The 13289-nt window shown below is 37.7% G+C and overlaps 1 protein-coding gene across 3 annotated transcripts in view; it reads right to left on the bottom strand.

The window, feature by feature from the left end:
* The window catches only part of pdss2 (prenyl (decaprenyl) diphosphate synthase, subunit 2), a 171959-nt gene that overhangs the window by 32022 nt on the left and 126648 nt on the right, over positions 1-13289 (bottom strand). For all 3 annotated transcript variants that reach the window (XR_007957048.1, XM_052025220.1, XM_052025221.1), the window contains exons 6-7: positions 11420-11590; positions 6799-6930 (exon numbers count right to left, since the gene is read on the bottom strand). Coding sequence is in view for 2 of the 3 variants with exons in the window: in XM_052025220.1 (XP_051881180.1) it covers positions 6799-6930; positions 11420-11590 (303 nt within the window). In the remaining variant the exon portion in view is untranslated. The remainder of the gene's footprint in view (positions 1-6798; positions 6931-11419; positions 11591-13289) is intronic.

Below are 13289 nucleotides of genomic sequence, written 5' to 3' on the forward strand. Positions count from 1 at the left end.
CTATTATAATTTACTACTCTTTTTCTCTCACCTTAGTCATTATTTTTGGTACACTTCTCATTTCTGCAATTAAGGAAAAGGGGTTTGAACCTGTTTAGCAGAAAATTGGTTTAACCATCCATTCTAAAATTTGGTTTGACCCCACTGAACATTGTGTGACCTGCTTTCCATTTCTAAAACCGATCATTTTTCAAAGGTTATCCAGGATAATCTCGCATCTCTTTGACATAAGCTATTCTATCCTGTTCTATCTTGCTCCTTCCAAGCTGACTACTTTCCCTCTGGATCTCTTCACTTTCTTAGATCTCTCACACTATTAGTCTAACATAGGTAATAATTTCCATAAAACAAATATGGAGAAGACAGAAGCCTTTGTTTTCTTTTGTTAGTGCCATAAATACAGGTCCCTGAACTTCATTCACATCCCAAGAAATTGCCTGAAGCTGATTAGGACCATTTGTATCCCGTAGTCTTTGAAACAGTGTTGATATATATTCTGTGTACAACTAAGATTCCTTATCTCAACTACTGCAATATCGTTTTGTTCTGGCCCCATATCACAGCTCACATGCTGCTGAAACTTTCTTCCACACTTAACCTCTCCTTGCCAGACACCCATCACCAGACACAAATGTATTTATCCACAACTCTGGAACGTGTCTTAAATCACCGAATATCATTCACTCATCAGGCTTGTGCTTGCTGACCAATTCCAAGTACATTTGTTTGTAAAATTTTCATTCATGTGTTCAACTTTGTCCATAAGCACTTCTCTCCATTCTTACTGGTTCTACAACCTTGTTATGTATCTCAGCAATCAATTTTGTGAGATAACACTCCCATGAAGTGTCTTGGATCGTTGAACGAATGTGATAAATCAATACCAATTATTGTTCTTGATAGATCTTCAATTTATTTATAAGTTAAGGTGCCTGTAATCACGTCCATTTAATGAATCTGGTGGACCTGATCTCCACTGTTGTCACCTATAGAAGAATGGAAGCTTTGGAATCTCTTACATACTATACTTTTTTGTGGTACCATTCATTTTCCAGGAGTTCATGTGTGGAAAGACTTTTTAATATGGTGCTGGTTTCTGTGTCCGTGGTATGATATCCAAAATCTAGTCAACACCTTCAATAAAATTGGAGGGAGGTGGGAGTGAGGAAAGGAAGAAACAGACCACACTGGGTGGTGGTGTAGATACAGAAAAAAATGCAACAAGAACAAGAAGGTGGTAAAGACAGAATACATCAAAGATGACAAAGAATACAGGGGAAAGTATACATCAAATTTAATTGTAGAAACCACTGATTTAAACCATGCGGGCAATTACACTAATTTAAATTTCTTACATTAAAGTACATAAAAATGACAATCAATCTTGATTTTTTAATGACTTTGAGATACAGAAGATCACAATAGCAAAATGCTGAAAACAAAAGAATCTTCATGCATGAGAAAGAGTGATTAAAAATTTCGGCCACACTTAAGTTTTATCTGCAACCCTTGTGACTATTTGTCACCTACGGTTTAAATTTCCAGCTTCTTAATAATTTTATGCACTGTATTACAAGAATACTGTTAGATTTTTATCAAGCAAGAAGTCCTAGGGTTGACTGCCCACAAAAGAAACACACCTTGATACAATTTCTTCTCAAGCTGCTCCACAGTAATGAAGGTTTAGGGTACCACTGGGACAGAAGATTAAAAGACACTGGTATCTGAGTATTAATTACAGCTATTTCGCACTTTTGGCAAAAATATTGCCAGTTTCATATCCATGGATTGTTATAAAAATGAGGTAGTGCACCATTGTTACTAAAATGATGCAATTCACCATTCTCATCAGACAATATACATATTGCTACTAAAGAATGTTTCAGATAAATGAAAAGCATGAATTTTACCTTACAGTTTGACATGATCATTTAGATAAAATATACACGCTATTTTGTTCCCAAATGAAAAAGACTGCCAATATTGTTTTTAAATATGGTGTTGTTAAAATAAAGAAAATCTACAAGTGATGTTGCTGAAATCCGTACTTCACTGCCGTTAAAATCATTGAATCTGAAAGGGTCATTCTTAAAAATATGCTAAAAGGCAGCCCACTCATCAAACATGCACACCAATTTTATTGCTTAATCTCTGAGCCTTTATTGGGCATAAAGGCTCAGAGATTAAGCAGCTCAGGACAGTTCAAATGCATTTTTCGAAACAATAACACAGGGAACATGTCATGAAAGCTAAGGAATTAAGGGAAATAAATAGTGATGTCTTGGAACATTACAAAAGAGGAGGTGCTGGCAGCCTTAAAGCATATAAAGGTGGATAAATCCACAGGGCCTGACTTAGCAGTGTGAAGGAACAGAGGGATCTTGGGGTCCACGTCCATAGATCCCTCAAGGTTGCCACACAGGTTGATAGGGTTGTTAAGAAGGTGTATGGAGTGCTTGCCTTCATTAGTCGGGGTATTGAGTTCAAGAGCCGCGACGTAATGTTGCAGCTCTATAGAACTCTGGTCAGACCACATTTGGAGTATTGTGTTCAGTTCTGGTCGCCTCATTGTAGGAAGGATGTGGAAGCTTTAGAGAGGGTGCAGAAGAGACTTACCACGATGTTGCCTGGATTGGAGAGCATGTCTTATGAGGATAGGTCGAGTGAGCTAGAGTTTTTCTCTTTGGAGAGAGGAGGAGGAAGATGAGAGGTGACTTGATAGACGTGTACAAGATGATAAGTGGCACAGATCGAGTGGACAGTCAGAGACCTTTTCCCCAGTGTGACAATGGCTAACACGAGGGGGCATAATTTTAAGGTGATTGGAGGAAGGTATAAGGGGATGTCAGGGGTAAGAATTTTTTACACAGAGAGTGGTGGGTGTGTGGAACATACTGCCTGCAGAGGTTGTGGGGGCATTAGATAGATCTTTATTAGTCACATGTATATCGAAACACACAGTGAAGTACATCTTTTGTGTAGAGTATTCTGGGTGCAGCCTGCAAGTGTCACCACACTTCCGGCGCCAACGTAGCATGTCCACAACTTCCTAACCCGCACATCTTTGGAATGTGGGAGAAAACCGGAGGAAGCCAGAGGAAACCCACGCAGACACGGGGAGAACGTACAAACTCCTTACAGACAGTGGCCGGAATTAAACCCGGCTCGCTGGCACTGTAATAGCGGTATGCTAACCACTACACTACCGTGCCTGCCATGTCTCTTAAAAGAGACATTTAAAAGACTCTTAGATAGATACATGAATGATAGAAAAATAGGGGGCTATGTGGGAGGGAAGGGTCAGATAGATCTTAGAGCAGGATAAAATGTTGGCACAACATTGTGGGCTGAAGGGCCTGTACTGTGCTGTAATGTTCTATGTTCTACTAGGTGTATCCAAGGACATTGTGGGGAAATGAGGGAAGACATTGCAGGGCCCTGGCAGAAATATTTGCATCATTTTTAGCCATGGGTGAGGTACTGGAAGACTGGATGGTGGCAAATATTGTGGCTTTATTTAAAAAGGGCTGCAAGGACAAGCCAGGGAACTACAGATCAGTGAGCCTAACATCAATGATGGGAAAGTTACTGGATGGGATTCTGAGAGACAGGATCTACTTGCATTTGGAAAGGCAAGGACTGATTAGGGATAGTCAGCACTGCTTTGTGCGTGGGAAATTGATTTTTTTTGAAGAGGTGACAAAGAGGATTGACGAGGGCAGGGTGGTGGATGTTGTCTACATGGACTCCGGCAAGGCTTTTGACAAGATCCTGTACGGTAGGCTAGTTTGGAAGATTAGATCACATGGGATCCAGGGTGAGCTGGCCAATTAGATACAAAATTGAGTTGGTGGAAGGAGCCAAAGGATGGTAGTGGAAGGGTTGTTTTTCAGATTAGAGGCCTGTGACCAGTGGTGTGCCGCAGGGATCAGTGCTGCGTCCCCTGTTATTTGTCATTTATATTAATGAATTTGATGAGAATATAGCAAGCATGACTTGTAAGTTTGCAGATGACACCAAAATTGGTGGCATAGTGGACAGTGAAGGGGGCTAAGATTACAACAGGATCTAGATAAACCGGGGAAGCAGGCCAAAGAATGGCAGATGGAATTTAACTCAGATAAGTGCAAAGTATTACATTTTGGTAAGTTAAACTAGGGCAGGATTTGCACAGTAAATGGTAGGGTCCTGGAGAGCATTGTTGCACAGAGACTTAGGGGTACAGGCATTTGACACGTTCACTTTCATTGGTCAGCGCATTGAATACATCATGTTACAAAATGTACAAGTCATTGGTGGAACAACTCTTGGAGTATTGTGTGCATTTCTGGTCACTCTACTATAGGAAGAATGTTATTAAAGCAGAAAGGGTGCAGAAAAGATTCACGAGGATATGCTGTGACTGGGGGCCTGAGTTGTAACAAGGGGGTATACTGGCTGGGACTTTTTTCACTGGGACGTATGAGGCTGAGGGGTATAGAGGTATATAAAATCATGTGGAGCAAAGATAAGGTGAATTGTCACAGTCTCTTTCCCCAGAGTGGTAGAGTCTAAAACTAGAGGGCATAGGGTTAAGGTGAGAAGAGAAGGATTTAAAAGTGACCTGATGGACAACTTTTTCTGCACAGTGGGTGATGTGTATATGGAACGAGCTGCCAGTGGAAGCTCTACAGGTAGGTACAATTACAATGCTTAAATGACATTTAGACAGATATATGGACGGGAAAGGTTTAGAGGGATACTGGCTAAAGATAGGCAAATTGGATCAGCTCAGGTAGTCAATTTGGTCGGCATGGACAATATAGGCCTAGGGTCCCATTTCCATGCTGTGTAAGTCTATGACTCTGAAAATCTAAACAATAAAGTTGCCTACACCTCCACTAATCACACAATGTCAAATTATTTTTTTATACATATAATTAGGTCCTTTCTATAACATGGAATGTAGATGGATGCCATTTGGCCTTGTGTACCTGTGCCAGATCTCTGAATTAGGCATGCACCTATCCCCACTGCTCTTCCATTTCTTGTGCCTTCCTAATTTTGATTTTTAAATAATATTTATTCCATTATTTCTGGCCAGATGGTCCATGCCATCCTGACCTTAGGCATGATGAACTTAAGTATGCCCCCCAATTACCAATTTAAGGATGAATGTACTGTAAATATTTGTTCTTAACTACCATATTAGATCTTTGACAATGTTAAACATTTCTATCATTGTTGCTCTTAACTTCATCTGTTTTAAAAATAGAGCCAAGTTTCTGTAAAATGTCCTTGTTGCTGAAGTCTCTCAGCATGGCCACCAACTCTCATGGACCATTTTCGAAAGCAACTCAGCCAAAACTGGGCAAACATTCAATCTGTGGCCTAGCTAATAATTTAAGCAGATTGAATTCCTGCTTTTGGTTTAGATTCTCCTAGCATTTCAGAAAGAATTGGAAATATTCAACAGGTCTTTAGAGAAGGAAAACAAAGTTAATGTTTCAAGTCAATGAAATGCCTATTCTTTCTCTCTCAAGTGATGCTGGTTGACTTGGTGAGTACTTTCCACAATTTTGTGTACCTTTTGTGTCAACTGGCTCTATGTCAGCAGGTTGGCTTATCCTGCAGCAAAGGTTGGTTAGCCATTGAGTAATTTGCAATTTCCCAGTTCCGAGGGATTTGTTCCTCACTCCATGCACTCAAAATCAATCCTACAACTAGCTGTCATAATCGCAGACTGAATTCGCAAGAGGATTTTCCAGTTTTCAAGATTGGTTGAAGATTACCAAATATTGTCAAACTATAAACATATGGGTAAACAGATGTTTCACAAGGAATATAAATGCAAAGAATGAATGATTGAGCAGTTCCGACATCATTGTAAACCCAAGCACAGAATAATTGCATGCTCTTTGCACTGGTACAAACCAGAGACTTGAGCACATGAATCTAGGCTGATGTTTCAGTGCATTACTGAGAGAATGCTGCACTCTTGGCAATGCCATCATTTGGATGGGATGGTTAGATAAGCATAATTTTCTTTTATCTAAAAGCAGAGCAGCCCAGGTCATGACTCGCTGCCTAAATATATTTCACTTCACCTGGTTCTTTTGATAATTATTTTATATCTGTTTTTTTCTGGCTATCCACCCAACTAAACTATTCTGCTCACATCTGGATCTGCAGAGAATAAAATATTTCCCTTTCTTCACATTACTATTCAGTGATTGCCTAAACGTAGGGATACAATGAATAAAAGTCAGGCAGGTTTTTAACTGCTATACAATGGCTTACTTTATACTGTGCAAGTGTGAAGGCAACCCTAATGGTTCAAGGCTGGAATCCATCACCTTTTACTGTCCAATTTATCTTGTAAAGAATAGCAAGGCATCTGCTGTTAATGTTATCTTACATATTTTGTATCAACAGCTAATGCAAAGAAGAAAATTCAGAAGGATGAGGTAAATGTGTTTGAAAAGAACTGATATCTATATTAAAAAATTACAGAAGTTTCATTATTGTAACGTCAGATAATCACTCTTCATCTTGTATTTCACGAGTTCTGACGCAAGCTTACTTAACTGAGTAGTTAACTTTCTTTCTCTCTCAGATGCTGCCTAACTGACTCAGCATTTACAGCATTTTCTGTTGTATTCCTAATCAGGATATCACATCTCAATGGGACTTCAAACCTCTCTCTGATATGGGTCTTGGCTACCGCAAAGATTGCTCATTGTTCAAAACGATTTTGGCTTTGGAACCTTTACTTTTACAAGTCAATAATATAACCTGTAAGTATCCTGCAAAACATACCTGCTTAAGTTGATTAATCCATGTGTCCCGACCTGAAGTCTCCTGATGTAATATTACGGGAGCAGAGTTCAGGCTAAAAGGCATGGCATCACAGAAAGTTTCCTCAACAAATGGCTGAAGGTCAGAATTAAGCTGCAAAGTCATAAGAATTAAACCTGAATACTGAGAAATTAATAGATGAAAGAGGAAATAAAGATTATTTAACATTTTATCATAGAATATTATGAACATGGGTCAAAATTTCAAACATTAGGTTAAAATGAGTAGTTAGTAAAGCTATTCAGAATGCCTTGTCAATTGGCAAAAATCTGTGAACAAGTGTGGCAGTAAACAGTGTAGAAGAAAGAAGCAGAACAGAAAGAAACTTATACACTATAAAAGGAAACCCACCTACAAAACACTAAAAGGCAGCAATGATTTATCCAAACACCCTTATCTAACTCTATCTATCACTTTGTAAATCTTACTTTAACTCTTAAGCAAAGGATAAACTATGGGAGACCTGCTAAAAGCATTTGAGTTTGTACACGTGAATGCCTGCACAATTAGACAAGAATTTTTCTGACCCAACTATAGAATCAAACTGACCAATTGTATTGCAGTACCAGTGTTGACTGATTATATCTTCCTTCATTCAAAATAATCTTAGAACCATTACTGTAGCAAAATTTTTGATCATTATTTTTCATCACCAAATGTGTCACATTCTAGCAAAGTTACTGCCTGCAGCATACAGCTACAATGACCATTTCTCAACTTAACCACTAAATGTCCTTACAAGTTAAATCTATCAGAACATAGAAACATTAAATAATTCATAAAGAAAACTTAAACCACATCCCAACTGATAGAATGTTCTCCTGTCACACCCCACCCCCATGTGCCCTTTTCCACTACTAGACAGCATCACACCTGTGTACCCCAGTCAACAGTCCAATTTAGCCCCCATATGAAAAAGACATGACCACATGCAGCAAAGCACAATGATGACTTTGGTTGCTTTCTAACCTCTGGTGGTATTTTGGCACTCATACCTGGAGTCTCCCATTTTAAGTCACTGTCTGATTGTCTTGGAGGATTTTAAAGTAAATTTAAGTGCCACCAAAAAAAAACCGAACACTCTCTAAAATGTCCATCTTTTTAAATCTAATAGTCCCCAATATTTACTTGTGTTGGAACTTGAGTGTACCATTTTATGAGATGAGTAGTCCAATTGTCACATTTGTAAGTTCAAACTGGGTCAGTTTGACACTTCATTATTAACTGTGCTGATAGAGTTCCAGACATGATTACTGCCAGCTTTTTGTGTTAAATGAATATATTTTTGTTATATAACATACATTGTGTGTCTCATTAAATGCATACCAGGGTTAGGATGATAAATTGTGTGGAAAAGTTATACCCCGAATGGAAATATTGGGTTGATTTAACATGGCTTTCTCAGAGGCAGCAGGTTCAATAAGGCATGCCCGATGCACTGTAACAGTCTGGTAAATTATCTGTTGCTTCCTGCTGCTGCAAGCGATTAAAATCCAGGATCACAGCCTTCACCACTTATAAATGATTATATTAGGGAATGCTCACCGATAGCCAGAAAAACAGTTGTATAATCCTTAAAGGAATGGTATATTAACCAGTGCAAAACAATCTAACATGCATTGAAATTCAAAACCACTTAATTTGAAATATTTGATAATTCAATTTTTTTAGCAACAAAGTCACACCACATTTGCTGGGTTGCTTAAGGTATGGAGTAAACTTTTTTTTGTGCAAAGAATGACTCTGAATGCTCAGGAGTGGAAGTTTTGGGCAAACTGTGCCCAATTTCTATAAAATTTACACTCAATGCATTTAGGTAGATCAGATAGATAAAGGAAGCACAGAGGAAGAACAATAAGAAAATGGCATTCCGAGTGGCAACATCACCTTAGAATGGTTGAGACCAAGGTCAAGTTACATTGCTGAAAATAAATATTCCATGTTAACAACATAAACCTGGCTTCATGAATGAACTGTCACAACTTGATTTGTTCCACTTCCTTCAGTCCAATTTCTCCTGCTAACAAGCTAAAAGATTAAAATATATTTTCAGAAAGACTAATAAGATAAACCTTCTGTTCAACTTTCAGTTAATAAAGTTATTCAATTATTATCAATAACAAAATATAATACGGTTTCTTAAAGAAAACTCAATCAATAATATTTCCCTGAACAGCCATTCTGCAGTTTATTAATAGCTGATCCTCCTTAATACCTCTAGTACAAGCAAAGATGCTAACGTTAAACTATCACTGGTTATCCAATTAGCAATTTTAATGAATGAACTTGTGTGGTCCTTGACATCACTGATGCTATTTGGAAAGTTCTCCAATGACATGCAGTCATCTCCAGCATTAAGAAATATATACTTAATTAAATGTTGTATGGTTAGGACCTCAGGTGAATTTTGTTGGCAACCAATGTGTGATCCTTTTTCTCTTCTAATTGTAACAAAATAAGGAAATTGCATTTGTGTGGCCAGTTGTTAATTAATTACATTAACAATATTTTTAACTGCTTGCTTCTTACCCCCAATAAATTAATATCGTCATCACAATCCAAATAAGTGGTCAACCAGAAGTGTTTAAAATAGAGCTTTTCTACTAAAACATTACAAACAATAACACTATTTTCTGCCATTATTCCTAACATCACTTTGTGTTTATTCACTAGTACCATTTAAAATGCCTGTCCGGAAAAGGTCTTGCTGCAGTCAGTGCACATCTTCTCAGCTGCTACTCAGCATGAACAGCAAACTGTCCTTAAGCTCAAAATAACCGTGAAACTTGCCTGAAAACTCAAGGGAAGTAAATACAGAATTCCTGATCATATAAATATTGAAATAAGCTGTACCGATAATGGGAGAAACACAAGTTCATGTGGTGCTGTGGCCCAGGGCATACATATGTTACACAGATTTATGACAGTAAATACACAGATCACAACAGGAAGTTACATAATTATGAGAAGGGCTTGTTCACTCGATACACATTATGAAAGGAATGGACATTTCCTATTCTTAGACCTGATTTCTAGTTTACCTTGAAAAATTTAGCAAGTAGAAGGCCTGTGAAATAAAACAAAAGGAAAGCTATCACAACACAACAGGAACTGTTGTATGAGGATATAATCCATGTGCTAGAATAAACTATGTTGAAAATAATTTGATGAAATGAATGGTTAATCTGACATTACATGGCAAATGGGAAGGCAAAGTGGTTGTTGGAAATCAACTATATTTTCTTGTATTCATTAAGAAAGTTTAGCCAGTATTTTGTCGAGATATGGATCAAATTAACGGAAAAATTCAGGTAATAGGAGAGATTGCCTGACGACTCATTAAGTTTGGCACATCTCCTTCAAAAGCTGCTTATAGTAACAGACTGACACTGAAAAGCAACTGCCAAAGTCAGCTATCTTAAATTACAGCAAAATTATCCTGCAGTTGCGACAGAATGACAAATAAACCCAAAACTGAACCAACCTCTAGCATTAAACTCATAGGTTACTACAACAATACATAAAACCAATATGGCAAAATATCAAGGGAAAGCCCCAAATTTTGAACACAATCTGCATCATGCATTTTTGCAGATTATTTATTTTAGGTTAATTTCATTAGTTTTAATTACTGGTTTCTCAGCTATGAGACTCAAAGTTAAATCACCATATCATCTGTCAGGAATTCTTACGTCTTCTGGAGACTAAATTCTGCCCAGCCAGGCCAAATTTCTCAAAAATGGGAGAGGAAAAATACAGGAAGGGAGGAGGAAATACAGGACTGTTGCAATTCTACTCCTGATTGGGTCAACCTGGGACCAACATCAATTACAAAAATCAGAACACTCTACAAGTTCTGACACTTTCTGTGTTACAACAGATACAACACTTCAAAAGCACTGCATGGCCACAAAATGCAGTGAAAGGGATGTGAAAGGCACTATAAAAATGCCAAGTCATTCCAAGTTAAACTAAATGTTTATTATGGTTGGACAAACAATAAAAACCACAAAAGTAATTGTATTCAATATGAAATTCACTGGTTGTTTTCTTTTAAATATGAGAGTTATGTCTCTAATGATGAGAAGATAATTTCTGCACAGAAAGATACTAATAGTAAATTAATATGATCACTTCCTTTTTCATTCCCAAGGGCAAGAAGGGTGGAGTGGTGTGTGGGGAAAGGAATGCTAAAAAAAATTAACTGTCATGGATACACAGAGAGAGATTTTGTCTAACTCTGCTTTTAGTGTCAATCTTGCACTGTAACTAATCTTTTGAAAAAAATTTCCTCTACAAGTATTATTGGTTGCCTTGCTTTCTGTTGGGAGAGTTGTTGAACATTCAGGGAAATTTCAACAGCAGTGGCAATGCAGTTATAGGTCAGTTTTAATACAACATTATTAAAATGAATTAGATCTGCACATAACAGATTTGTAGACTTTCAACAATGATACACACTTGAAGCTGCCATCTTATAGTCTATAGTTTCCCAAAAATCTGTACATTTCCAATATTTGTGTAAATATTTGTGAATGGAATAGTTTCATTTAGTTCTTTTACACAGTGAAAAGCTGCTTACCTTGTGCGCTAAAGACATGTGTTTGCCATACCGAAATGCCATCTCTTGAACTTCAGTGTCATGCTTTGCGAGTTGCATTGCACCTTGACAACACTTTGCCAGCAAAGCTCCATGGGACAGAAAAACTCGTTTTTCCCAGTTAGTCATCAGTATGTCATCAGTTAATTTCTCCTAAGAGTGAACACATCAATTATCACTTCCAGAACATTGAACATGGGCCTACAAATACATATTCTGGAGCAATATTTGCTCTAAACAGCCTTGGTCTGACATCAGTGACATGGTATTAAAGAAACTATTAAGAGCCAAAAGTGCAACTATATAAATTCTCCAGGTGAAGGATTACATTCAATGAAGATTTTCATAAGAATTGTTTTCAACGTTGACCAATGACCTAACTTCTGCACCATTTCAACAGTAAGGAGAAGGCCAACAGAAGTTCTACATTCTCTGGTAACTGTCACATGGTAAAAATATTCATTAATGCTATCTGGTTGATTCATATATAGGAAATTGTACAGCATCTATATTTACTACCCCTTTTCTACTGTTCTCAGTGGATGGCTCATTTACTTAAAGGACTTCAAAAAATTTTTACAAGCTCTGGCAACAGCAATTAACTGCTACTCACTACAAGATCTTTCAGAGAGAGCTTGCAGCACATCACCATGTAAAAGAACAAGTGGACAGGAATGAACACAAGATCCAAATCACACATCTCCAGAATCAGTCTGATAAATATTTAGCAGCTACACTCAGTGGGAAAATTAAAGTTATACATTAAAGTTTATTGGCAATCTATGTAGTCACCTTCTCAACCTAACAAGATAAGGAAATTCCCTTGAGATAGGCCACTATCAACCACATACTTTCACCTGAGAAATTAGCCCCAGTATAACTGCCAGCAATTCACTTGCAAATGTTCATAAAAGCCATGATGAAAGCAAATTCAACCTTTACTTCCATGCAGAATCAAAATAGTCTGGCTGTTGGACATCTGAAATATTAGGAAATGCTGGAAGTATTCAGGTGGTTAGGCAGTAGCTGTGTAGCAATAAGCCTGGCTAACAATTCATACACAGGAATTTCAACAAATCTATGGAATTGGTTTGAACAGTATGTGCAGCACTGGACCTCATTTAAATCAGATGGATCCAAGGCCATGAATTATACAGGTAGCTGTTCACAGAGTGTCTGAAAGGGTTTTAGTAACAAATGAGCATAAAATCAGCCATTTGCTCAGAGCAATATTTAAATGTAATATTTACTTTTAATAATTGTGGGAAATGGGCACAACTTCAACTGCATCGACACAATATTTTTTAGAAGGACTTAGTCTTGCCATTACATCATGCTTAGCTTGGTAACCAATATTTTTTGTACGATGCATCCCTGTTCCCCTGCAGTTCATTGCTCCAATGTAGGCGTATGACTAGGAATGGCCAAGGAGCTCAGAGACCCTGGGAGTGATCAACATAGAAGCCAGAGACCCCAGGCACAGCCAAGAAAGAGGTCAAAGACTGGGAGAGAAAATGAGGGAAAAATGCAGCCTATTGTTGTAGATGTCTGATATTGCAGCCTAATTCATTGAATTACCTCACAATTCAAATTTGAGAATAAAATCAACCCTCAAATAGTTTAATCTTCTAAGCCTATCTTGGCAAATCTGTACTGTTTCTAAGGTCTGAAGCATAAACATGAATGAAGGACTCAGATGAAGTCTGACCAAAGCTCTACAATTGAAATATTATTCTTTTGCCTTTGAAAGCCAAGCTCTTTGATGCAATCATTTCATTGGTATTGCTCTGCAGTCACTTTTAAAATACAAAATACATTTTGGAAACACAAGGGACTGCAGGTGCTGGAACTT

Source organism: Pristis pectinata, chromosome 10, assembly GCF_009764475.1.
Source record: "Pristis pectinata isolate sPriPec2 chromosome 10, sPriPec2.1.pri, whole genome shotgun sequence".
NCBI lineage: Eukaryota > Metazoa > Chordata > Chondrichthyes > Rhinopristiformes > Pristidae > Pristis > Pristis pectinata.